Source organism: Molothrus ater, chromosome 28 (assembly GCF_012460135.2).
Source record: "Molothrus ater isolate BHLD 08-10-18 breed brown headed cowbird chromosome 28, BPBGC_Mater_1.1, whole genome shotgun sequence".
Lineage (NCBI taxonomy): Eukaryota > Metazoa > Chordata > Aves > Passeriformes > Icteridae > Molothrus > Molothrus ater.
In genome coordinates, this window is record NC_050505.2 from 4204180 (window position 1) to 4230361 (window position 26182).

Sequence of the window (26182 nt, forward strand, 5' to 3'; positions counted from 1 at the left end):
ACAGGTGTGTGACGCTGCTGTGGGCAAAGGTGCCAGGGCAGTGCCAGGGCAGTGTCCCCCGTTATCTGTGTCCCCCATTATCTGTGTCCCCCGTTATCTGTCCCCCCTTACTGTCCCCAGGGCCACCAGGGCCATTAACAGCGGTACAAGGACACCCAGGAGTGGCACCCCTGGGGACACCGCGGGGGTGGCACCGATGGCATCGAGGGGATGGCACCCCTGGGGACACTGCAGGGACCCAGCACGGGCTCGGGGGTGGCACCGGGCCCCAGGGTGGGGGACAGGTGTGGCACTGCCCCGCCCTGGTGACATCAGGGACAGGCATGGCACCGAGCGGGGTCCAAGGCTCTGAACCCAGCGGGGACAGAGGGCACCGGGTGGCACTGTCACCACTGGGATGGCACTGTCACCACTGGGATGGCACTGTCACACGGGGCTGGCACTGTCACACGGGGCTGGCACGACACCGTCGCATGGGGATGGCACTGTCACTATCAGGATGGCACTGCGGTGGCAGTGGCACTGCTGGGATGTCACTGGGACAGAGGCCACCGTGGTGGCCCTGGCACACCAGGATGGCACCAGGATGGCTTTGTCACCACCCTGGCACAGCCGGGTCGCTGCCCACAGCACGAGGGACACCAGGGCATCACCCCCAGGATGTGGCACTGTCACAGGTGCCCATGGATGATGTCCCTGTGCCACCCACGCTCCCAAATTCCCGGATTTATCCCCAGATCTGCACCCATGGGTGCCCCCGATGCCACCCTGAACTTCCAAATTCCCAGTTGGGTGCCCGTGGGTGCCCCCCTTATGCCACCCTGAGCTCCCAAATCCCTGTTTTGTCCCCATTTTGATGCCCATTGGTGCCACCCCGAGCTCCCAAATCCCCGTTTTCTCCACAAATCTGCATCCCTGATGCCACCCAGTGCCACCCCGAGCTCCCAAATCCCCGTTTTGTCCCCGTTTCGGTGCCCGTGGGTGCCCCCCGGTGCCCGCTCGGCGCCGCCCCCGCCCGGCCCGGCGGCCCCGCCCGGATCGATCGATCGATCGGGTTAATGATCGATCCGGCCCGGGGCTGATTGGTCCCGCTGCCATCAGGCCAGCGCTGCCCTGCCCGGGTTTAAAGGCGCGGGTGGCACTTGGGGACACCCCTGCCAGCATGGCCGCCTCCCTGGCACTGCCCGGCGCCCTCCTGGCCGCGCTCCTGGCGCTGGTAGGGGACAGGGACACCGCGGGTGGCACTGGGAGGGACGCGGGGCGGGCACGGGGAGTGGCACCGGTGCGGTGACAGTGGGGCGGCATTTGGGGGGCTGAGGGTGGCAGGGCTGGGGGGACACCGGTGTGGTGCCCACCTGGTGGCATTTGGGTGGCACTCGGGAGGTTTGGGGGTGGACACCGGTGTGGTGCCCACCTGGTGGCATTTGGGAGGAGCTGAGGGGGACAGTGCTGTGGTGCCCTTTGGGTGCCCGTTGGGTGGCATTCGGAGGTGGCAGGGCTGGGGACACCTCTCGGGTGCCCTTTGGGTGCCATTCAGGGGTGATGCGCAGGAACTGGGAGTGGCAGAGCCGCTCCTTGCGGTGCCCTCGGGTGGCACCCAGGTGACAGCTGGGTGACACTGGGGGGACTGAGAGTGGCAGAGCAGGGGGACACCTCCATGGTACCCATCAGGTGCCACTTGCGTGGTATTGGGGGGAACTGGGGTGACAGAATGGAGGGGACACCACTGTGGTGCCCTTTGTGTGACATTTGGAGGAACCAAAGGTGGCAGAGCCATGGGGACACTGCTATGGTGCCCACTGGGTGACATTTGGGTGACATTTGGAGGAACTGGAGGTGACAGAATGAGAGGATGATGTCGTGGTGCCCACTGGTGACATTTGGGTGCCATTTGAGGGGACTGGGGCTGGTAGAGCTGTGGGGACACTGCTGTGGTGCCCGCTGGGTGCCATTTGGAGGAGCTGGAGGTGGCAGAATGGAGGGGACACCGCTATGGTGCCCTTTGGGTGACATTTGGGTGACATTTGGAGGACCTGGAGGTGGCAGAACGTGGGGACGACGCCGTGGCGCTCTTTGGGTGCCATTTGGGTGTGGTTTGGAAGAACCAAAGGTGCCAGAGCTGTGGCGCCACCTCCTCAGCACCCACCAGGTTCCCCTCGACCCCTCAAGGTGCCACCACCGTGCCACCACCCCCGTCCCTGTCCCCGCAGGCGTCGCCATCGCTGACCCCCCTGCACCAGGCCGGCGTCTGCGCCTTCTACGGCGAGTGCGGGCGCAACCCCGAGGTCAACGTGTCGCTGGTGCCCTCCAAGGTGCCCTGCCTGTCCAACACGCCGGCGCGGGTGGCGCGGGGCGCGCTGCTGTCCCTGCTGCGCGCGGTGTGCCCCGAGCTGGCACGAGGGGACAACGACACCACGCGGGTTTGCTGCAGCTACGGGCAGCTGGTCGCGCTGCGCCTCAGCGTGGAGCTGTCGGGCGCCGTCCTGGCACGGTGCCCATCCTGCGCCCGCAACTTCGCCAACCTCTACTGCCACAACATCTGCAGCCCCGACCAGAGCCTGTTCACCAACGTCACCCGCGTCACCAACTCCAGCGCGGTGCCCGGCGCCCAGGCCGTGCTGGAGTACCAGCTCTTCTACCGCCGCCGCTACGCCGAGGCCGCCTTCGCCTCGTGCCAGGGCGTGCGGCTGCCGGCCACGGGCGGCTATGCCATCTCCACCATGTGCGGGCGCTACGGTGCCCAGCTGTGCACGGCCCAGCGCTGGCTGGACTTCCAGGGCGACAAGAACAACGGGCTGGCACCGCTGCAGATCGACTTCCAGCTGCTGCCCAACGGCTCCGAGCCCGGCCAGGGCATCGCCCCGCTGGACGCGCCCGTCTGGGGCTGCGACGAAGCGCCCGGCGCCGAGCAGGAGCCGTGCTCGTGCCAGGACTGCGCCCAGGCCTGCCCGCCCGTGGTGCCACCCGCCGACCCCCCGCCGCCGTTCCGCATCGGCCGCGCCGACGGCGTGCTGGTCATCTGCGTGCTGCTCTTCGCCAGCCTGGCCCTGGCCTTCCTGGCGGCCGTGCTGTGCCGCAGGGGCGCGGCCGAGGTGGCGCTGAAGCCGCGCGCCCGCGGGCGCTCGCAGCGGGTCAGCGACGCCTGGCAGCGCGGCCTGGAGCGGGCGTTCCGCCGCTGGGGCACCGCCGTGGCCACCTGGCCGCTGCCCGTGCTGGCCGTGGCCGTGGCGGTGGCCGGGGGGCTCTCGGCCGGGCTGGTGACCCTGCGGCTGACCACGGACCCCGTGGAGCTCTGGTCGGCGCCGGGCAGCCGTGCCAGGCAGGAGAAGGAGTTCCACGACCGCCACTTCGGGCCCTTCCTGCGCACCAACCAGGTGATCGTGACGGCGCCGGGGCGCTCTGGCATCACCTACGACTCGGTGGTGCTGGGCACCAAGAACTTCAGCGGGGTGCTGGCCCAGGACGTGCTGCTGGCGCTGCTGGAGCTGCAGGAGGAGCTGGCGGGCACCACGGCGTGGGCAGCGGGCGCGGGCAGGAACGTCTCCCTGCAGGACGTGTGCTACGCCCCCCTGAACCCCACGGCGCCCGGCGTGGGCGACTGCGCCGTGTCCAGCGTCACTCAGTACTTCCAGAACAACCGCAGCCGCCTGGCGCTCAGCGCCTGGCAGCAGGATGGCAAACTGCAGGGCACCGTGGACTGGCACGACCACCTCATCTACTGCGTCAAGTGGGTGCCGCGGGCGGGGGGCACCGGGGGTCCCTCTGTGGGGGCGGCATGGTCAGCGTGGGGTGCCCAGGTGTGGGGTTCGGGTGCCCCAAGGGGTGCTGGACATGGCATGGTGCCCATGGGGTGCCCAGTTATGGGGCTGGGGTGACATCTGTGGAGTGCTGGGCACCCGTGGGATGCCAGATTTGGGGGTTTGGGTGCTCTCATGGGGCACTCAGGGTGTCAGGGTGCCACCCACTGCTCCCAGAGTGTCACCTCTGTGTCCCCCAGCATGTCCAGGTGCCTGTGGGGTGCCAGGCTCAGGGGTTGGGCTGTCACCCACGTGTTCCCCATCACTGTTGGGTGCCAGGCCAGGTCTCTGGGGTGTCACCTGCGTGTCCCCATCACTGCTGGGTGCCAGGCTGTGTCTCTGGGGTGCCACCCGCGTGTCCCCATCGCTGTTGGGTGCCTGCCCGTGGGTTCAGGGTGCCACCCACACGTCCCCCATGCCAGCCCGGGTGCCCCGCGGGTGGCAGCGGGCGCGGGGCCGGGGCCGGGCGGGCACAGCCCCCGCTGACGGCCCGGCCCTGTCGCCACCAGCTCCCCGCTCTCCTTCAAGGACATCACGGCGCTGGAGCTGAGCTGCATGGCCGAGTACGGCGGGCCCGTGTTCCCCTACATCGCCCTGGGCGGATACCGCGGTACGGGGCTGCTCTGGGGTGTCCCCGCCGTGTCCCCCCGCGCTGGCCCCGCGGTGTCACCGCCGTGTCCCCGCAGAGTCGGAGTACACGGAGGCCGAGGCGCTCATTGTCACCTACTCGCTGAACAATTTCCCCGCGGGGGACCCGCGCCTGGAGTGGGCGCTGAGCTGGGAGCGGCAATTCCTGAGCGTGGTGCGCGACTTCCAGCGGCGCCACCGCCACAACCTCTCGGTCACCTTCATGGCCGAGGTGGGCGCCGTGTCCCCTGCGTGTCCCTGTGTGACCGCCGTGTCCCCTGTGTGTCCCTGTGTGTCCCCTGTGTGTCCTCTCTGTGTCCCTGTGTGTCCTCTCCCTGTCCCCTGTGTGTCCTCTCTGTGTCCCCCCCGTATCCCCTGTGTCCTCTCTGTGTCCCTCCGTGTCCCTGTGCCCCCCATGTCCCTGGTGGCCCCGTGTCCCTGTGCCCCTATGCCCCCTCCATGTCCCCTCCGTGTCCTCAGTGTCGCCATTGTCCCTGTGCCACTTCCATGTCCCCCAATGTCCCCCATGCCCCTGGTGCCTCCAGTGTCCCCTATGTCCCTGTCCCCCCTCTATGCCCCCATGTCTCCAGTGCCCCTTTTGCTCTCTGTGTCCCCATGTCCCTGTCCCCCCTCCATGTCCCGGTGCCCTCGGTGTCCCCGGTGTCCCCTCATCTGTCGCTGTCGCTGTCCCCTCAGCGCTCTCTGGAGGATGAGATCAACCGCACGAGCGGGGAGGACCTGCCGGTGTTCGCCATCAGTTACCTGCTGGTGTTCGCCTACATCGCGCTGGCCCTGGGCGAGTACACGGCCTGGAGGAGGGTGCTGGTGAGCCGGGGGCACGGGGGGCACCGGGGGGCACCGGGGGGCACCGGGGGGCACGGGGGGCACCGGGGGGCACGGGGGGCACCGGGGGGCACAGGGACCTGGTGAGCCCAGGGCAGGTTCGGAGGGTCGGTTTGGGGGCGTCCTGAGGGGTTCGGGGGGTGGCAGAGGGACCTTGTGAGCCCCGGGGGACACGGGGGTGGCACAGGGGGGCACAGGGTCCTGGTGAGCCCTGGACTGGGGGGGGGGTTGGGAAAATCCGGAGGGATTCGGGGGGGATCGGTTCGGGCGGATCCCGGCGATCCCGGGGGCACTGAGGGGCGGTGGCAGCGGCCTGAGGGGTTCGGGGGTGCCCACCCGGGGGTTCGGGGGTGCCCACCCGGGGGTTCGGGGGTGCCCACCCGGGGGCGCTGACCCGCGGTGCCGCAGGTGGAGTCGAAGGTGACGCTGGCGCTCGGGGGCATCGCGGTGGTGCTGGGGGCCGTGCTGGCCGCCATGGGGCTGCTGGCGCTGCTGGGGCTGCCCTCGTCCCTCATCATCATCGAGGTCGTGCCCTTCCTCGTGCTGGCCGTGGGCGCCGACAACATCTTCATCTTCGTGCAGGAGCTGCAGGTGGGCACCGGGGGGCACCGGGGGGGCACCAGGGGATGGAGTTGTCCTTGGGGATGGGGGAACCGGGGGGCACCGAGGGCACTTTTGGGATTCCCATGGGGGTCCCCGTGGGCCAGGTGGGCACCCTCGGGTGGGCAGGGGGTGCCCGCGGGGCTCCCCCGGCTCTGAGGGTGTTCCCCGGCTCTGGGGGTGCCCCTGGGCGCCCCCGACCCCCCCCTCTGGCAGCAGCAGTCGCAGCGGGAGCCGGGCGAGACGCGGGAGCAGCACCTGGGGCGGGTGCTGGCACAGGTGGCACCGAGCATGCTGCTCTGCAGCCTCTCCGAGACCGTCTGCTTCCTGCTGGGTGAGCAGGGGGCACCGCGGGCACCGGGGGGGCACCGGGACATGGGGGGCACGGGGGGCAGCTGGGCATGGAGGCGGCACGGTGGCATGGGGGGCACAGGGGGTACAGGGGCTGGGGGGCATGAGGGATATGGGGGGCACAGGGTGGGCACAGGGACATGGGCCGGGGTGGGGGGGTGGTGTGGGGGGGCGGGCACAGGGTCCTGGTGACACCAGGAGGTGCCAGGGGGGTCTCCGGTGACCCGGGGGGTGCCCGGGGGGTGCCAGGGGGTCTCCGGTGACCCGGGGGGTGCCCGGGGTCCCGCAGGTGCCCTCTCGTCCATGCCCGCCGTGCGCACCTTCGCCCTGACGGCCGCGCTCGCCATCGCGCTGGACTTTGTGCTGCAGATGTCGGGGTTTGTGGCGCTGGTGGCGCTCGACAGGCGGCGACAGGAGGTGGCACCGGGGGGGGAGGGGGGCACCGCGGGGCGAGGGGAGGGGGCACGGGGCGGGTGCTCAGGGTGGGTGTGAGGATGCCCAGGGTGGGCACAGGGTGGGCACGAGGACCCCAGGGTGACCATGGGCATCCCAAGGTGGGTGTGAGAATCCCCAGGGTGGGCACAGGGTGGGTATGGGGTCCCCAGGGTGGGTGTGAGAATCCCCAGGGTGGGCACAGGGTGGGTGAGAGGTCCCCAGGGTTACCATGGCCATGGCAAGGTGGGTGAGGGTCTGCAGGGTGGGCACGGGGTGCCCATGAAGCCCTCAGAGTGGGTGTAAGGATGCCCAGGGTGGGTGAGGGTCCCCAGGCTGTGCCCAGGCTGGGCAGGGCACACCCGCAGGGCACGAGGGGGCTGTGGAGGAGCCGTGCCAACCCCCCCGTGCCAACCCCCCCGTGCCAACCCCACCGTGCCAACCCCCCCGTGCCAACCCCGCCGTGCCCCCAGGCCGGGCGCTTCGACCTCTGCTGCTGCTGCGGGACGGGCAAGGAGGGCACGGCCGGGGGGGGCCGGGGGCTGCTGCGCCCCTTCCTCGAGCGCTGCTACACCCCCGTGCTGCTGCACCCCCTCGTGAGACCCGCGGTGGTGAGGGCACGGGGGCACCGGGGGGCACTGGGGACATGGGGGGCATTGGGGGCATCAGGGGCACCGGCGGGCATTGGGGGCATTGGGGACATTGGGGGCATTGGGGACATTGGGGACATGGGGGGCATTGAGGGCATGGGGGGTATTGGGGGACAAATTGGGGGCATGGGGGGCATTGGGGGACAATTGGGGGCATGGGGGGCATTGGGGACATGGGGGGCATTGAGGGACAATGGGGGCACAGGGGACACGGGAACAGGGGGGTCACAGGGGGCACGGGGGGCATTGAGGGACAATGGGGGTACAGGGGGACACCGGGCACGGAGGGCACAGGGGGAGTTGGGAAGATGGGGGCACGGGGGGCACAGGGGATATTGGGGGTGTGTGAAGGGGTTTTGGGGGTCCCGGGGGGGGGGTCTCTGAGGGGTTTGGGGGTCCCAGGGGGGTTTCTGGGGTTTTTGGGGTCCCAGGGGGTCTCTGGGGTTTTGAGGGTCCCGGGGGCGTCTCTGGGGTGTTGGGGTCCGGGTCCCTGAGCAGAGCCCCCCCCCCCAGGTGCTGCTGTTCCTGTTCGTGGCCTGTGCTGGGCTCTTCCTGCTCTTCCACGTGTCCGTGGGGCTGGACCAGGAGCTGGCACTGCCCGAGGTGGGCACATGGGTGGCACGGCCCTGTATGGGGGCACGCGGGGACGCTGGGACCCCTCTGGGCCCCTCTGTGCCCCTCTGTGCCCCGCTGATGCCAGCTGTCCCCAGGACTCGTACCTGCTCCAGTACTACTCGGCCCTGAACCAGTACCTGGCCGTGGGTGTCCCCACCTACTTTGTCACCACGGGCGGGTACAACTTCTCCTCGGAGAACGGCACCAACGCCATCTGCTCCAGCTCGGGCTGCGATGCCAACTCGCTGACGCAGAGCATCCAGCTGGCCACGCGCTTCCCCAACGTGTGAGTGCCCGCGGGCACCCCCAGGGACCCCAGCTGGCCGTGCCCGGCCTCTGCCAGCCCCCTGTGCCCTCCGCAGGTCCTACCTGGCCATCCCGGCCACCTCGTGGCTGGACGATTTCCTGGACTGGCTGAACCCCACCGTGCGCTGCTGCCGCATCCACCAGAGCGGGGAGCACCAGGGCCAGTTCTGCCCCTCCACCAGCAGTGAGTGAGGGCAGGGGCTGAGCTGGGGGCACCCAGTGGGCACCACGGGGGCCGTTGGGTGCCCGTTGGGTGCCACCATGGGGGCCGTTGGGTGCCCGTTGGGTGCCACCATGGGGGCCGTTGGGTGGCCATTGGGTGGCTGTTGGGGTGGCCATTGAGTGCCCACCATGATGGCTGCTGGGTGCTCATCACAGCGGCCATTGGTTGGTCATTGGGTGCCCACCATGGTGGCCATTGGGTGGCCACTGGGTGCACACCATGGTGGCCATTGGGTGGCCACTGGGTGCACACCATGGGGGCCATTGGGTGTACATTGCGTGTCCACCACCGTGACCATTGGGTGCCCACCATGGTGGTCCTTAGGTGGACATTGAGCGTCCACCACAGTGGCTGTTGGGTGGCCATTGAGTGTCCACCATCGTGGCCACTGGGTGCCCACCATGATGGCCGTTGGGTGGTCATTGGGTGCCCACCATGGTGGTCCTTAGGTGGCCATTGAGTGTCCACCATCGTGGCCACTGGGTGCCCACCATGGTGGCCACTGGTTGGTCATTGGGTGCCCACCATGATGGCCGTTGGGTGGTCATTGGGTGCCCACCATGGTGATCTTTAGGTGGACATTGAGTGTCCACCACAGTGGCTGTTGGGTGGCCATTGAGTGCCCACCATGATGGCCTTTGGGTGCCCACCATGGTGGTCGTTGGGTACCTACAATGCTGACCACTGGGTGCCCACTGGGTCGTCATTGGGTACCTACAATGATGCCCACAATGCACCAGCTCAGTGCCTGCTGTGGTGGCCACCGTGTGCCCTGTGTGTGCCCACACCGACCCCTGTGTGCCCACACCGACCCCTGTGTGTGCCCACACTGACCCCTGTGTGTGCCCACAGCTGACCCCAGCTGTGCTCTGGGGCAGTGCCTGAAGAAGCTGCGCCGCCCCACGGCCGAGGAGTTCCAGCGCTTCCTGCCCTGGTTCCTGCAGGACCGGCCCACCCTGCAGTGCCCCAAGGGGTGAGTGGCACCATGGTGGCACTGCCCTGGCACTGCCCTGGCACTGGGGTGTGCTACCGGGGGGACACACAGGAGTAAATGCCACCCAAGGGGACACAGAGGTGGGTGGCACTGTGGAGGCATCGAGGGTGGGTGCCACTTGTGGGGACACCCGGGGCTCAGTGCCACCCATGGCCGTGGTGACACCCAGGGACACGAACACCAGCATGGGCACACCTGGGTGTCCCCTGACCCTGTGTCCCCCATGTCCCTGTGTCCCCCCTGACCCTCCCGTGTCCCCGCAGTGGCCTGGGCGCCTACGACACCTCGGTGAGCATGGACGCCAATGGCACCATCCTGGGTGAGTGAGAGTGGCACGGGCACAGGGGCTGGGGGTGACCGCTGACCACTGGGTGACCACTGACCACCGGGGTGACCACTGACCACCGGGGTGACCACTGACCTCTAGGGGTGACCACTGACAACCAGGGGTGACTGCTGACCACCGGGGTGACCACTGACCACCGGGGTGACCACTGACAACTGGGGTGACTGCTGACCCCTGGCAGTGACCATTGACCACCGGGGTGACCACTGACCTCTAGGGGTGACCATTGACAACCAGGGGTGACTGCTGACCACCCCGTGGTGCCCGCTGACCCTGGAGTGACCACTGCCCCCAGAGTGACCACTGCCCCCATGGTGCCCACTGCCCGTGGCGCCCGCTGACCCTGGAGTGACCACTGCCCCCAGAGTGACCACTGCCCCGTGGTGCTCACTGCCCCCATGGTGCCCACTGCCTGTGGTGCCCGCTGACCCTGGAGTGCCCGCTGCCCCTGGAGTCCCCATTGTCCCCATGGTGCCACTGTCCCCACGGTGCCCCCCGCCCCGTGCTGACGCTGCCGTGCCCGCAGCCACCCGTTTCATGGCGTACCAGCGCCCGCTGCGCACGTCCCAGGAGTACACGGGTGCCCTGCGTGCCGCCCGCGCCCTGGCAGAGCACATCACGGGCACCCTGCGCGCCGTGCCCGGCACCGACCCCGCCTTCTGCGTCTTCCCCTACACGTGAGTGGCACTGCCAGCCCGGGGGGGGGACAGGTAGCGGTGCCCAGGTCGGGGTGCCCATGCCAGGGTGCAGGGAGTGCCCCAGTGCCCTTGTTGGGAGTCATGAGTTGGTGCCCCAGTGAGGGGTGCCCATGCCAGGGTGCTGGGGGTGCCCCAGTGCCCTTGTTGGGTGCCCACACCGGGATACTCAGTGCCCATTTTGGGGTCCCAGTGCCCATTTTGGAGTCCCAGTGCCCGTATCAGGACGCCCAGTGCCCATTTTGGGTTGCCCAGTGCCCATATCAGGATACCCAGTGCTCATTTTGGGGTCCCGGTGCCCATTTTGGGGTCCTAATGCCCGTTTTGGGGTGCCCAGTGCCCATATCACAATACCCAGTGCTCATTTTGGGATACCCGGTGCCCATTTCGGGGTGCCCAGTGCCCATTTTGGTGTCCCGATGCCCATATCACGATGCCCAGAGCCCGTTTTGGGGTCCCAGTGCCCATTTTGCGGTGCCCGGTGCCCGTTTTGGGGTGCCTGGTGCCCCTCCCCGGCTGCCCGGTGCCACGGCCGGTGCCAGCGCGGTGCCACCCCGCAGGGTGACGTACGTGTACTACGAGCAGTACCTGACGGTGGTGCTGGAGGGGCTGCTGACGTTGGCACTGTGCCTGGTGCCCACCTTCACCGTGTCCTTCCTGCTGCTGGGCATGGACGTGCGCTCCAGCCTGGCCACGCTGCTGACCATCGCCATGGCCCTGCTGGGCACCGTGGGCTGCATGGCGCTCTGGGCTGTGCCCTACAACGCCGTGGCACTCATCAACCTGGTGGCGGTGCGGGCACGGGGGGTGGCACGGGGACATGGGGCACAGGGCACGGGGGACAGTGAGGATACAGGGCACCGAGGGTGGCACGGGGACGTGGGGAACAGGGCGTGTGGGGTGGCACGGGGATATGGGGCACGGGGGACAACAGGGACATGGGGCACGGGGGTGGCACAGGGGACAGAGCCAGACACGGGGCACAGGGCATGGGGGGTGGCACAGGGGACAGCGGGACACAGGGGGTGGCATGGGGGACAGCAGGGACATGGGGCACGTTGGGTGGCACAGGGACACGGGGGATACGGGGTGGCAGCGGGCATGTGAGGTGGGACACAGGGTGGCTTTGTGGGCACAGGAGGTGGCAGCAGGAGCTGGGACATACAGGGTGGCACAGGGGTGGCTCTGGTGGCACTGGGGGTGGCTCTGGGGACACTGGGGTGGCTCTGGTGGCACAGGGGGTGGCTCTGGGGGCGCAGGCGGTGCCCGGGGTGCCAGCCCGGTGTCCCCACAGGCCGTGGGCATCTTGGTGGAGTTCGTGTCCCACATCACCTGCGCCTTCACCCGCAGCCGCCAGCCCACGCGGGTGGCACGAGCCGCAGAGGCCACTGTCACCATGGGCAGCAAGGTGGGCACGGGGACGCTGCGGGACACCAGACCCTGCCAGGGTGGGGGTGGCACCGCGGGATTCCCTCCTGGGGTGGGAGGTGACACCGAGGGACCCCAAACTGTCCTGGGGGTGGCATCGTGGGACCCCAAACCCATCTGGAGCTGGGCGGTGGCACTGCGGGACCCCAGACCCTCCTGGGCCAGGAGGTGACACCGAGGGACCTTCTGGGGCTGGGGTGACACCAGAGACCCCAAACCCTCCCGTGGGTGGGAGGTGACACCGGGGGACCTCCTGGGCTGGGAGGTGGCACTGCAGGACCCCAAACCCTCCTGGGACCGGAGGTGACACCGTGGGACCCCAAACTGTCCTGGGGCTGGGGGTGGCACCGTGGGACCTCCTGGTCTGGGGGTGGCCCCGCGGGCCGCTGTCCCTGCCCGGGCGGTGTCACCGAGCGCGGCCGCTGTCGCCGCTGTCCCCGCAGGTGGTGGCGGGGGTGGCCATGACCAACCTGCCGGGCGTGGTGGTGCTGGCGTTCGCCAAGGCCCGCCTGGTGCAGATCTTCTTCTTCCGCCTCAACCTCATCGTCACCCTGCTGGGGCTGGCACACGGCCTGGCGTTCCTGCCCGTGCTGCTCAGCTACATCGGTACGGACACCGCGGGGACAGGGACACCCCTGGGGACAGGGACACCCCTGGGGACAGGGACACCGCGGGGACAGGGACACCGCGGGGACAGGGACACCGGGACAGGGAGACACCGGGACAGGGACACCGGAACAGGGACACCGGGACAGGGACACCGCGGGGACAGGGACACTGGGACAGGGACACCCAGACAGGGACACCCCTGGGGACAGGGACACCGGGACAGGGACACCGCAGGGCCAGGGACACTGGGACAGGGACACCGCAGGGACAGGGACACCCCTGGGGACAGGGACACCGCGGGGACAGGGACACCGCAGGGACAGGGAACACCGGGACAGGGACACCGGGACAGGGACACCGGAACAGGGACACCGGGACAGTGTCATCCCCCAGGGACAGGGACAGGAACACCCCTGGGGACAAGGACAGGGGGACAGGGACACTGGGACAGTGTCATCCTCCTGGGGACAGGGACACCGTGTCTGTCACCTTGGGGATGGAGACAGGGACAGTGACACCATGTCACCTCCAAGGACAGGGACACCAGGCCTGTGTCACCTCGGGGATGGGGACAGGGACACCAGCATCGTGTCACCTGCCCGGGCACAGTGACAGTGACACCATTGTCCCCTCAGCCTGGGGACAGTGACAGTGACAGCATTGTCCCCTCAGCCTGGGGACAGTGACAGTGACACGGTGCCCGCTGTCCCCGCAGGGCCCGCGCCGCAGGTGCCAGCAGGAGAGGCCACGCCGGGGGACACCGTGCAGGGGACACGGCTGGGCCTGAGCAACCCCGGCTTCAAGGACACGGACAAGGACAAGGACAAGGACAAGGACAAGGACAAGGGCTCCGGGAAGGGCTGAGCCCCCCCGCCCCCCCCGTGCCCCTCCCCCCTCCCCGTGCCCCTCCCCCCTTTCTATTTAAACTGGTTTTGTCACATCCGGCACTGGTTGGACTGGGATGGATGGGGGGAAGGTGCTGCACAATGTCCCAGGGGTGGGGACACTGTGGGGACACCATGTGGGACACGGGGACACTGTGGGGACATGGGGACAGCATGTGGGACACGGGGACATTGTCGGGCACAGGGACACTGTGGGGACAGTGAGGATACCCCAGATCATTCCTTTAGGAACATTTATGGGTTTATTCCCTAGAGGAGCTTGTAGGGCACATCCCAGATCATTCCTTTAGGAACATTTATAGGTTTTTTAGCAGTGTTTATAGGTTTATTCCCTGGAGGAGCTTGTAGGGCACACCGAGGACATTCCAGATCATTCCTTTAGGGCCGTTTATAGTTTTTTTAGGACCATTTACAGGTTTACTCCCTAGAGGAACTTGTAGGGCACACCAAGGACATCCCAGATCATTCCTTTAGGGCCGTTTATAGTTTTTTTAGGACCATTTACAGGTTTATTCCCTAGAGGAACTTGTAGGGCAGGCGGGCGGGCAGGGTCTGCAGCTCCAGGCGCACGGGGCACTTGTAGAAGTGGCCGAGCAGGGTCTCGGTGTAGCCCTGCAGGAAGTAGAGCTTGTGGGGTGGCAGTGCCCGCGCCAGCAGGGCACAGAGCACCAGGAGGTTCCCGCGGCGCTTCAGCACCGGCTCGTCCAGGAGCAAACCCGGGAAGGTCCCGGCCAGGAACCGCCGCAGGAACGCGTCCTCCAGGGCCCGCTGGGCCGCCCCTGCCTCGCCACACAGGTTCCCTGGGGACACAGGGGACAGAGGGGACATTGGTGACACACGGGTGGCATTGGGTCCCACCCCGCTGGGCCGCCCCTGCCTCGCCACACAGGTTCCCTGGGGACACAGGCGACATTGGGGACATTGGTGGCACACGGGTGGCACTGGGTCACCCCACACTGTGCAGCGCCCACCTCGCCACACAGGTTCCTTGGGGACAGAGGGGACATTTGTGACACACGGGTGGCACTGGGTCACCCCTGCCTGTGCTGCGCCCGCCTCGCCACACAGGTTCCCTGAGGGGACAGGGTGCTGGTGGCACTGGTGGCACTGGGTGCTCAGCCCAGCCGTGCTCCTGGCACCACAGGAGTTGGGTGTTCTGTCCCCAGGATGCCCATGGGTACCACGTGTCACTGTCCCCACCATGCCCACATGTCCCTGTGTCCCATGCCCAGGATGTCCACGTCACTGTCCCCACCATGCCCACGTGTCCCTGTGTCCCATGCCCAGGATGTCCACGTCACTGTCCCCACCATGCCCACGTGTCCCTGTGTCCCCTCACGTGCCCCACACTGCCCTGTCCCCACCGTGCCCCCGTGTCCTCACGGTGCCCCACGGGCCATCCCCCTGTCCCCTCCTGCCCCCATCCCCCTGTCCCCCATGTCCCTCCCTGTCCCCCGGCCCTGTCCCCATGTCACGCACCGGTGTGCAGGGACAGCCAGCCCTTGCGGTGCCCGATGTGGTGCGGCGCGTGCGCCTGCTCGTACGTCACCATCTTGTCCCCTCTGCCCACGCGCACCCGCGCCGCCCGCGTCTGTGGGGACAGCGGCGTCAGGGACACGGGGACACTGGGGACACTGGGGACAGGGGACACTGGGGACACTGGGGACAGCAGGGTCAGGGGACAGGGGACAGGGGGACAGCAGTGTCAGGGGACATGGGACAATAGGAGACATGGGGTCAGGGGACACAGGGAGAGGGGACAGTGGGGACAGGGGACAGCAGGGACAAGGGACAGGGGGACATCGGGGACAGCGAGAACAGCGAGGACATGGGAACACGGGGGCAGTGGGACAGGGGGACAGCAGGGACAGGGGACACAGGGACATGGGACAGTGGGGTCAGGGGACATGGGAACAGCAGGGACGAGGGACAGGGGGACACGGCCGCAGGGTCCCCGAGGACTCACCTTGAGGCACACGGGGCTGGTGTGGAGCTGCCGGGTGGCGCTGGGGACATGGAGGGCACGGGCAAGGACCTGCACAGGGGACAGGGCTGGGGACAGCTGGCAGGGGACATCCCGGTCGCCTGTCCCCAACACAGCCAGCGTGTCCCCAGGAGCCGCACGGAGCAGCCCCGGTGTCCCCGCAGTGGGGACAGCGCTGCTGTGACCCCACAGCCGGTGACGCTAACCCAGCCCTCGGCCCTCTCACCCAGTGCCCCCCACCCTCAGTGTCCCCATGCCCAGTGTCCTTTGTCACCCCCATTCCCGCTGTCCCTTGTCACCCCCATGCCCGGTGCCCCCAGGCTCAGGTGCCGCATCCCCAGTGTCCCCAAACCCGGTGTCCCTTGTCACTCCCACCCTCAACGTCCCCCAAACCCGGTGTTTTTCCCCCATTCCCAGTATTTCCCCTAATTTCGGTATTTTCCCTAATTTCGGTATTTTCCCTAATTTCGGTGGTTTTCCCCCATTCTCGCTCTCCCCTCACCCGCAGGGCCCGCGCGGCCGCCGCCATCTTGGCTGAGGGAGCGGCGGCAGCGCCCCCTGGCGGAGGGAGGACAGCGAGGGGGGAACTGGGGATACTGGGGGGACTGGGATGGACTGGGGGAAACTGGGGGCACTGGGAGAACTGGGGGGACTCGGAATATACTGGGGGACTGGGGGACTGGGAACACTGGGAGTACTGCAAGCACTGGGGATACTGGGAGTACCGGGGGTCCCGGGGACTCCTGAAGGCAACTGGGCACCTCCTGAGTGCTTACTGGGAGCAACTGGGAGCTCCTTTTGGGGGTCTCCCACCTTTCCCCCCCTCCCATTCTGGGGGTCTCACAGGTGTCTCCCCCCAGTTTTGGGGTCCCCCAGCTCCCTCTTTCCCCCCCATCCCGGTGCCCCCCCCCCCCCCCCACACACACACACTCAGCCCCCCATGGGGTGACGCTGCTTTATTCTGGGGGTGCCCCCGGCTGCCCCCCGCACTCCGAGCCCCCCGTCCGTTTTCGGGGGGCTCAGGGGAAGGCGATGGTGCCCAGGGGGGGGTCTGGGGGGGTCCCGCGGCCGGGGGGCTGCCGGGGCCCCCCGTGGTGCCCGTACTGGAACTTGAGGCGCAGCTCGCCCAGGCGGGAGCGGGGCAGGATGTCGGGGATCCACTCGATGGTGAAGGGCGTGGGCTCCTTCTGCGTGGGGGACGTGTGGCCTGGGGGGGCACGGCGGCGTGGCTGCCTCGGGGAGCCCCTCCATGGACCCCCAACCCCATGGAACCCCCCCTGCTGCCCCTCCATGGACCCCCAACCCCATGGAACCCCCCCTTTTCCTGTCCCTGAACCCCCAACCCCATGGAACCCCCCCTTTTCCTGTCCCTGAACCCCCAACCCCATGGAACCCCCCCTCCCCTTCCTTGAACCCCCCCAACCCCATGGAACCCCCCCTTTTCCAGTCCCTGAACCCCCAACCCCATGGAACCCCCCTTTTCCTGTCCCTGAACCCCCAACCCCACGGAACCCCCCCCTGCTGCCCCTCCATAGACCCCCAACCCCATGGAACCCCCCCTTTTCCAGTCCCTGAAACCCCAACCCCATGGAACCCCCCCTTTTCCTGTCCCTGAACCCCCAACCCCATGGAACCCCCCCCTTTTCCTGTCCCTTGAAACCCCCAAACCCTATGGACCCCCTGATGCCCCCTCCCTGAACCCCCCAACAATATTAACCCCCCGCGCTGCCCCTTCCTGAACCCCCAACCCCATAGGATCCCCCTTTTTCCAGTCCCTTGAAACCCCCAACCCCACAGAACCCCCCCTCCCCTTCCTCCCCTTCCTTGAACCCCCCCAACCCCATGGAACCCCCCCCCCCTTTTCCTGTCCCTTGAACCTCCCCAACCCCATGGAACCCCCCCTGCTGCCCTTCCCTTGAAGCCCCCCCCACCCCTGTGCAGAGTTGGGACCTCCTGGGGCTGTTTTGGGGTCCCATCCTACCCCTCCCAGCTGGGTTTTGGGGTCCCACCCTGCCCTTTCTGGGGCTATTCTGGGGTCCCACCCTGCCCTTCCCGCGGCTATCTTGGGGTCCCACCTTGCCCTTCCCCGGGGCTGTTTTGGGGTCCCACCCTGCCCTCCACGGGGCTATCTTGGGGTCCTACCCTGCCCTTCCCGGGGCTATTTTGGGGTCCCACCCTGCCCTTCCCGGGGGCTGTTTTGGGGTCCCACCCTGCCCTTTCTGGGTACTGTTTTGGGGTCCCACCCTGCCCTTCCCGGGGGCTGTTTTGGGGTCCCACCCTGCCCTTTCTGGGGGCTGTTTTGGGGTCCCACCCTGCCCTTCTCGGGGGCTATCTTGGGGTCCTACCCTGCCCTTCCCGGGGGCTATTTTGGGGTCCCACCCTGCCCTTCCCGGGGCTATTTTGGGGTCCCACCCTGCCCTTTCTGGGGCTATTTTGGGGTCCCACCCTGCCCTTCCCGGGGGCTGTTTTGGGGTCCCACCCTGCCCTTTCTGGGGCTATTTTGGGGTCCCACCCTGCCCTTTCTGGGGCTATTTTGGGGTCCCACCCTGCCCTTCCCGGGGGCTGTTTTGGGGTCCCACCCTGCCCTTTCTGGGGCTATTTTGGGGTCCCACCCTGCCCTTTCTGGGGCTATTTTGGGGTCCCACCCTGCCCTCCCCGCGGCTGTTTTGGGGTCCCACCCTGCCCTTTCTGGGGCTATTTTGGGGTCCCACCCTGCCCTTCCCCGGGGCTGTTTTGGGGTCCCACCCTGCCCTTTCTGGGTACTGTTTTGGGGTCCCACCCTGCCCTTCCCCGGGGCTATTTTGGGGTCCCACCCTGCCCTTTCTGGGTACTGTTTTGGGGTCCCACCCTGCCCTTCCCCGGGGCTATTTTGGGGTCCCACCCTGCCCTTTCTGGGTACTGTTTTGGGGTCCCACCTTGCCCTTCCCGGGGCTATTTTGGGGTCCCACCCTGCCCTTTCTGGGGCTATTTTGGGGTCCCACCCTGCCCTTCCCCGGGCTATTCTGGGGTCCCACCCTGCCCTTTCTGGGTACTGTTTTGGGGTCCCACCCTGCCCTTCCCGGGGCTATTTTGGGGTCCCCCCGTGTCCCCCCGAGCCTCACCGACTTTGAGGAAGGTCTGCAGCTCCAGGGGCCGCAGCGGGGGCTGTCTCTCGTGGGGGCCCAGCCCCTCGGGCAGGCTCTGCACCTCCACGCGGGGGCTGCGGAAGGGCTCGTAGGAGCCGTCGCGGTTCTGCACGAAGCTCCGGGTGATCTCCAGCGGCACCTGCGGGCCGGGCAGCGCTCAGGGCCGGCCCCGCGGGGCTGGGGGGGGTCCGGGGGGGTGTCCCGGCCTTACCTCGGGCGTGTCGAAGATCTGCTTGACCTGCAGGACGTTGGTGATGTGCCAGGTGTACTTGGAGAAGGTGCCCAGGGGCAGCGCGTCCCTGCGCACGAAGGCTGCGGGGAGGGGTCGGGGCGGGCTCGGGGGCTCCGGCCCCTTTGATCTTCCCCCTTCTTTTACTGCCCCTCTTGGTTTTATATCAGCCCTCTTTGGTTTTCCTCTCCTTCCCCACTTTTTTCCTTCTTTTCCTTCCCTTTTCCGCCTCTTTTCCCCCCATTTTTGCTTCTTTTCCCTCCCTTTTTTGCCTCTTTCCCCCCTTTATTTTCCCCCTCATTCCTCCCTTTATTTTCTCCCCTTCCTCCCAATTTTTTATTCCTCTTTTCCGTCCTTCCCCTTCTTTTTTATTCCTCTTTTCCCCCCTTGAATTTCCCACCCTTTGTCTCCCCATTATTTTTCCCCTCCTTTATTTTTCCATCCCCCTTTCCCCCCTTTATTTTTCTACCCCTTTCTCCTTTATTTCCTCCCCCTTTATTTGTGCACCTCCATTTCCCCCCTTTATTCCCCCCCTTTATTTTTCCACCCCTTTTTTCCCCTCTTTATTTTTCCACCCCTTTTTCCCCTCTTTATTTTTCCACCCCTTTTTTTTCCCCCTTTATTTTTCCCAATTATTTTTCCATCCCCATTTCCCCCCTTATTTGCCCCCTTTTTCCCCTTTATTCCCCCCCTTTCCCCCTTTATTTCCCCCCCATTTATTCCCTCCCTACCCCCCCCACTTTTCCCCTTTATTTTTCCATTTTTCCACCCCTTTTTTCCCCTCTTTATTTTTCCACCCCTTTTTTCCCCTCTTTATTTTTCCACCCCTTTTTCCCCCTCTTTATTTTTCCACCCCTTTTTTCCCTCTCCCTTTTGCTTTTCCCCCCTTTTTTTCCTCCTTTATTTTCCCCCTCTCTATTTCCCCCCCTTTATTTTTACCTCCCCCTTTCCCCCTTTATTACCCCCCCCCATTTATTCCCCTTTATTTCCCCCCCTTCCCTCCCCTTTTCCATCTCCCCCTCCCCAGCACCCAAGAAAATCCCCGGAATCCTCTCCGTGCCCCTGCTCCTTCCCCCACCCTCAGCTCCCAGCAGGATTTCCCCTTTTTTTGGGGGTGTTTCCCCTTTTTTGGGGGGTGTTTCCCCTTTTTTGGGGGGTGTTTCCCCTTTATTTGGGGAGGTGTTTCCCCTTTTTTTGGGGGGTGTTTCCCCTTTTTTGGGGAGGTGTTTCCCCTTTTTTTTGGGGAGGTGTTTCCCCTTTTTTTGGGGGGGTGTTTCCCCTTTATTTGGGGGTGTTTCCCCTTTTTTGGGGGGGTGTTTCCCCTTTTTTTGGGGGGTGTTTCCCTTTTTTTGGGGGGAGGTGTTTCCCCTTTATTTGGGGGGTGTTTCCCCTTTTTTGGGGAGGTGTTTCCCCTTTTTTTGGGGAGGTGTTTTCCCTTTATTTGGGGGTGTTTCCCTTTTTTTTGGGGAGGTGTTTCCCCTTTTTTTGGGGGGCGTTTCCCCTTTTTTGGGGGGCTGTTTCCCCTTTATTTGGGGAGGTGTTTCCCCTTTTTTTGGGGGGGTGTTTCCCCTTTTTTGGGGAGGTGTTTCCCCTTTATTTCGGGAGGTGTTTCCCCTTTTTTTGGGGAGGTGTTTCCCCTTTTTTTGGGAGGTGTTTCCCCTTTTTTGGGGGGTGTTTCCCTTTTTTTTTTGGGGAGGTGTTTCCCCTTTTTTTGGGGGGGGTGTTTCCCCTTTTTTGGGGAGGTGTTTCCCCTTTTTTTGGGGGGTGTTTCCCCTTTTTTTGGGGAGGTGTTTCCCCTTTTTTTGGGGAGGTGTTTCCCCTTTTTTTTGGGGGAGGTGTTTCCCCTTTTTTTGGGGGGGTGTTTCCCTTTTTTGGGGAGGTGTTTCCCCTTTTTTTGGGGGGTGTTTCCCCTTTTTTGGGGAGGTGTTTCCCCTTTTTTTTGGGGGGTGTTTCCCCTTTTTTGGGGAGATGTTTCCCCTTTTTTTGGGGGGTGTTTCCCCTTTTTTTGGGGAGGTGTTTCCCCTTTTTTGGGGGGGTGTTTCCCCTTTTTTTGGGGGGGTGTTTCCCCTTTTTTTGGGGAGGTGTTTCCCCTTTTTTGGGGGGGTGTTTCCCCTTTTTTTGGGGGGTGTTTCCCCTTTTTTGGGGGAGGTGTTTCCCTTTATTTTTGGGGGGCTGTTTCCCCTTTTTTGGGGGGTGTTTCCCTTTTTTTTGGGGGGAGGTGTTTCCCCTTTTTTTGGGGGGTGTTTCCCCTTTTTTTGGGGGGTGTTTCCCCTTTTTTTGGGGTGTTTTCCCCTCTTTCCTCACCCGTGGTGGAGTTGGGCAGCCTCTTCTTGCCGCTGCCACTGGAGATTCGCTGCTGGAGAGCCTCGAAGAAGGACTGGGGGATGTGGAAAACCAGCGGCTCTGGGTGGCCTGTGGGGGGACAGCGGGCTCAGGGAGGGGCTGGGGGTCCCAAATTCCCACCCCAAAGTGTCCCTGTGCCTCTGGGGCTCAGCACTGGGGGAATTCCCAAGGAAATGTTTGGGATTTGGAGGCTGTTGCTGTTTTGGGGTCACTGGGAGGAGAATGAGGGTCCCAAATTGTCACCCCGAAGTGTCCCTGTGGTTTATGGGATTAGCAAAGGGGGAATTCCCAGGGAAATGTTTGGGATTTGGAGGCTGGACCCTCCCTGTTGCTGTTTTGGGGTCACCGGGAGGAGAATGGGGAGGGGGTGGTGGCAATGGCATGGATGGTGAGGGTACAAAATGGCACCAAAAGTGTTCCCAAAATGGCACCAAAAGGGTTCCCAAAATGGCACCAGAAGTGTTCCCAAAATGGCACCAAAAGGGTTCCCAAAATGGCACCAAAAGTGTTCCCAAAATGGCACCAAAAGCGTTCCCAAAATGGCACCAAAAGGGTTCCCAAAATGGCACCAAAAGGGTTCCCAAAATGGCACCAGAAGGGTTCCCAAAATGGCACCAAAAGCGTTCCCAAAATGGCACCAAAAGGGTTCCCAAAATGGCACCAAAAGGGTTCCCAAAATGGCACCAAAAGCGTTCCCAAAATGGCACCAGAAGCGTTCCCAGCTCTCCCAGTCTGGCTCCAGGGGTTCCCAGCCCTTGGAGCAGCTCCGTGGTTTCCTCCAGGGGCCCCGAGCTGCAGGTGGGGCCTCACCTGGGCAGGGCAGAGCAGAGGGACAGAATCCCCCCCTGCCCCACAGCAAACCCCACAAAACATCCGGGGACAGCCCCAGTCCTGCAGTGAGTCCCCACACTCACCCTCAAACTGGTAGTGCATGGTCTGGTGGATGCGCTCTGTGACACTGCCCAGCCACTCCTGGAAGGACAGGGACACCTGGGACTCATCCAGCGCCTGGGGACAGCCTGAGGGGACAGGGAGGGGACACTGCAATGTCACTGTGTCCCCAACCTCACCCCAGGGCTCTGTGACACTGCCCAGCCAGGGAGGGGACACTGCAATGTCACTGTGTCCCCAACCTCACCCCAGGGCTCTGTGACACTGCCCAGCCAGGGGGGGGACACTGCAATGTCACTGTGTCCCCAAACACAGGGCTCTGTGACACTGCCCAGCCAGGGAGGGGACACTGCAATGTCACTGTGTCCCCACACACAGGGCTCTGTGACACTGCCCAGCCAAGGAGGGGACACTGCAATGTCACTGTGTCCCCAAACACCATCCCCAGGGCTCTGTGACACTGCCCAGCCAGGGAGGGGACACTGCAATGTCACTGTGTCCCCAACCTCACCCCAGGGCTCTGTGACACTGCCCAGCCAAGGAGGGGACACTGCAATGTCACTGTGTCCCCAAACCTCACCCCAGGGCTCTGTGACACTGCCCAGCCACTCCTGGACCCCAAAGCCCATCCAGTCCCACCATGGTCCCACAGCTCCCCCTGTCCCAGGGGGCTCCAGCCTGGCCTTGGGCACTGCCAGGGATGCAGGGGCAGCCCCAGCTGCTCTGGGAGCTCCATCCCAGCCCCTGCCCACCCTCAAACCAGGAATTCCTTCCCCAGGCCCCCATCAGCCTGGGCACACCCTGAGCTGGCCGTGCCCCAGGGCTCACCGTGCCTCTTCAGTGAGGATGAGGAGGATGAGGAAGGTGAGGAGGAGACGACGGGCAGCTTCCTCAGGCTGCTCCTCCTGGGGCTGGGATGAGCTGGGTCTGGAGCCAGGAGGGGCCCGGGCACCTGCGGGCCTGAGGGAGGCATTGTCACCAACTGCCACCAACTGTCACCCAGTGCCACCCAGTGCCACCCACTGCCACCAACTGTCACCCACTGTCACCCACTGTCACCCAGTGCCACCCAGTGCCACCCAGTGCCACCCACTGCCACCAACTGTCACCCACTGTCACCCAGTGCCACCCAGTGCCACCCAGTGCCACCCAGTGCCACTCACTGTCACCCACTGTCACCCAGTGCCACCCACTGCCACTCACTGTCACCCACTGTCACCCACTGTCACCTCCCTCCTCCAGGCCTCCGTCCCCCCATCACCAACAGGGACCCCCATGAGTTCCTAATGCCTGGAGCAGCTCCAGAGGTTCCACAGCTGGACCTGACCCCACGGAGCAGCTCCAGAGGTTCCACAGCTGGATGTGACCCCACGGAGCTGCCCTGGGGGGGGTTCCAGCCCCCAGCCCTCCCCAGGGACACTCACCTGGCCCCAGGTCCTTCCTCCTCCTCTTGGCCCTGGCAGCAGCCGCCCCCCGTGCCCGCGCTGTGGGGCCCCGGAGCAGCTGCGGGGTCACCGTCCCCTTCAGGCCTGAGTGGGGACACAAGGACTGTCCCTAAAACCATCCCAGCCACCAGCCACAGGGACACTGGGGACACCCCAAAACCCCAGAGAACCCCCCAGCCTCCCAGGAGGCTCCTTTGGAGGGGAGGGGGGGGTTTCATCCTGCTCCCATTGTGGTTTGCACCTTGTGGGGTTATTGGGGTGCAGCTTTTGGGGTGCAGAACCTCCTTAATGGGGTGAGCCCCAAATATTCCTTCTGTGGGATTTGGGGGAATGAACCCCAAATATTCCTGCTGTGGGATTTAGGGGAATGAACCCCAGATATTCCTGCTATGGGTTATGGGGTATGAACCCCAGATATTCCTGCTGTAGGTTCAGGAGAATGAGCCCCAAGTATTGCTTCTGTGGGATTTAGGGGAATGAACCCCAAATATTCCTGCTGTGGGAGGGGATTTGGGGGAATGAACCCCACAGGCTGCTCTGGGAAGGGATTCACAGTTCCCAGCCCTGGAAAAGGACCCCAAACCCAGTGGGATCTGCCCCCCAGCCCCAGTGCATCTCCTTGCTCACAGCAGGACGGGGCAGCACAAACCCAGCACCCAGGGGATTTGGGACCATGGAATGGCGGCTGGCAGAGCCCAGGGGGGTTTTTAGGGTGCCCCCACCCCTGCCCGCTCCCACCGCTGCCCAGGGGATTTGGGACCACGGAATGGCCCAGGGGGGTTTTTAGGGTGCCCCCACCCCTGCCCGCTCCCACCGCTGCCATCAGAGGCGAGGAACTCGGAGAACTCCTGGGCCAGGCTCTCGTCGCTGGCGAAGGCGCAGATGCAGGCCAGGAAGTGGATGCAGCGCGTGGGGGGCGACTCCTCCTCCTCCTCCTCTTCCTCCTCGTCCTCCTCCTCGTCCTCCTGCTGCTCCCCCTTGGCACGGCCGTGCCCGGGCCCGCGGCAGGCGCAGGAGAAGCGGCGCTGCCCGAAGCTGGCGTGCAGGTAGCCCAGGCTGTGCCTCTGGCTGGCCTTGCACTTGACCACCAGCACGCTCTTGGTCACCCTCTGCACCAGCGGCCCCGAGGGCTCCGTGGCCAACTCCCACAGGCTCTGCTTGGCCTCGGCGGGCGCCTGCACCGCGCCCAGCACCGAGCTCTTGAGCGGCAGCGGCGTGGCCTCGGCCTGGCAGCCCAGCGCCAGCTTCAGGTGCTGGCACTGCCCTTCGCCCGCCGCCCTGGCGCAGGCGGGCGCGTGGCAGCGCCCCGAGCTCAGCTGGGTGATCAGGGTGCCCTCGGGGGTCTGGATGGCCGTCTCGGACACGCCCAGCTCCACGAAGCAGCGGCGCTGGCGCTGGCGCACGGAGTAGAGCTGGCCCTGGGTGCCGCTGAGGAGCCTCACGGCGTCGGCGGCGCCCGGCGGGCGGCGGGAGCCCGCCCGGAACACGGCCCCGCACGTTTTGTTCTTGCAGCTGAGCCCCCGCGTGCCGTTGTAGGTGCCGCAGCGAGGGCACTTGCGGATGCCACGCAGGGTGGCCTTGCCCAGGTCGGACAGGAAGGACGGGGCTTTGGGCCTGCCCGGGCACGGATCCATGGAGCTGGGGAGAGATGGGGAGAGGGTGAGGGGTCACAGGGGGAGCCTGGCCACAGTGAGCACCCTGACAGGCCCTGTGCCACCCTGAGAGTCCCTGTGCCACCCAGTGAACACCCTGAGAGTCCCTGTGCCATCCTGGCAGTCCCTGTGCCACCCTGAGAGTCCCTGTGCCATCCTGAGAGGCCCTGTGCCACCTCAATAGTCACCCTGAGAGTTCCTGTGCCACACCAATGGTCACCCTGAGAGTCCCTGTGCCACCCTGGCAGTCCCTGTGCCACCCCAATGGTCACCCACGCAGTCCCTGTGCCACTCCAATGGTCACCCTGAAAGTCCCTGTGCCACCCTGAGAGTCCCTGTGCCACCCCAGCAGAGCCTGTGCCACCCCACTGGTCACCCACACAGTCCCTGTGCCACTGCAATGGTCACCCTGAGAGTCCCTGTGCCACCCTGAGAGTCCCTGTACCACTCCAATGGTCACCCTGGCAGTCCTTGTGCCACTCCAATGGTCACCCACACAGTCCCTGTGCCACTGCAATGGTCACCCTGGCACTGCCTGTGCCACCCTGAGAGACCCAGTGACCACCCTGGCACTCCCCGTGCCACCTCCCTCACCCCCGGGTCCGGGGCCCTCTCCTTTCACTCTCAGCCCCGGGGGTCTCTCCCCTCACCGCCAGCCCCCGCCTCCCCTCAGGGCCAGCCCCGGGGGCCTCGTCGCCCCTCACCGGCGTTTCCCGGGGTTTCCCAGCATCCCTCGCGGCCCGTGACGTCAGCTCCGCCGCCGGGCCCGCCCCGGTACCTGGGCCCCGTTACCGCCGCCGGCAGCGCCGTGAGAGCGGCTCCACTTCCGCCACCGGCGCGCTCCTATTGGCCCGCTGGTACCACGTGGTGCAGCGCGGGGGCTGCTGGGAGTTGTAGTCTGAGGAGATTAAACACCCCCACGCTTGGACTACAACTCCCAGCAGCCCCCGCGGCGAGAATTCCCCAATTTCCCTTTTTCCCCCCAAAATTTCGCCTTTTTCCCCCAAATTCCACTCATTTCCCCCCCTAAATCCCAGCAGCTCCACCCACCCCCTCTCAACCCCACCACGCCAGCACCTGACAAAACACAGC

The 26182-nt window shown here is 65.6% G+C and overlaps 2 protein-coding genes across 9 annotated transcripts; one reads left to right on the forward strand and one right to left on the reverse strand.

The window, feature by feature from the left end:
* Positions 1 to 65: 65 nt before the first annotated feature.
* On the forward strand, positions 66 to 13447 carry NPC1L1 (NPC1 like intracellular cholesterol transporter 1). The gene is made up of 19 exons (XM_054517504.1): positions 66 to 1216; positions 2211 to 3727; positions 4307 to 4407; positions 4484 to 4656; positions 5121 to 5249; positions 5676 to 5858; positions 6087 to 6201; positions 6508 to 6635; positions 7124 to 7261; positions 7814 to 7903; positions 8011 to 8201; positions 8278 to 8405; positions 9297 to 9417; positions 9702 to 9757; positions 10311 to 10461; positions 11040 to 11271; positions 11774 to 11887; positions 12351 to 12513; positions 13232 to 13447. Exons 1-19 carry the CDS (start codon positions 1163 to 1165, stop codon positions 13378 to 13380), a joined length of 3933 nt encoding a protein of 1310 aa, XP_054373479.1. The 5' UTR covers positions 66 to 1162; the 3' UTR covers positions 13381 to 13447.
* A 197-nt stretch (positions 13448 to 13644) lies between these two features.
* On the reverse strand, positions 13645 to 25905 carry C28H2orf42 (chromosome 28 C2orf42 homolog). Of its 8 annotated transcripts, none has more exons than XM_036396611.1 (12): positions 25795 to 25905; positions 24253 to 25076; positions 23418 to 23522; positions 22822 to 22953; positions 22017 to 22121; positions 21064 to 21171; positions 18742 to 18768; positions 18507 to 18669; positions 16510 to 16612; positions 15388 to 15456; positions 14901 to 15012; positions 13645 to 14221 (listed from the first exon to the last, which is right to left on the reverse strand). In XM_036396611.1, exons 1-12 carry the CDS (start codon positions 25818 to 25820, stop codon positions 13938 to 13940), a joined length of 2058 nt encoding a protein of 685 aa, XP_036252504.1. In that variant the 5' UTR covers positions 25821 to 25905; the 3' UTR covers positions 13645 to 13937. The 8 variants fall into 8 exon arrangements, 5 of the variants coding, with proteins under 5 accessions (XP_036252504.1, XP_054373474.1, XP_054373477.1 ...); XR_004981506.2 differs by having other exon boundaries at positions 14108 to 14221; positions 18742 to 18842; XR_004981507.1 differs by lacking the exon at positions 13645 to 14221 and adding an exon at positions 14280 to 14315 and having other exon boundaries at positions 18742 to 18842.
* Positions 25906 to 26182: the final 277 nt, after the last annotated feature.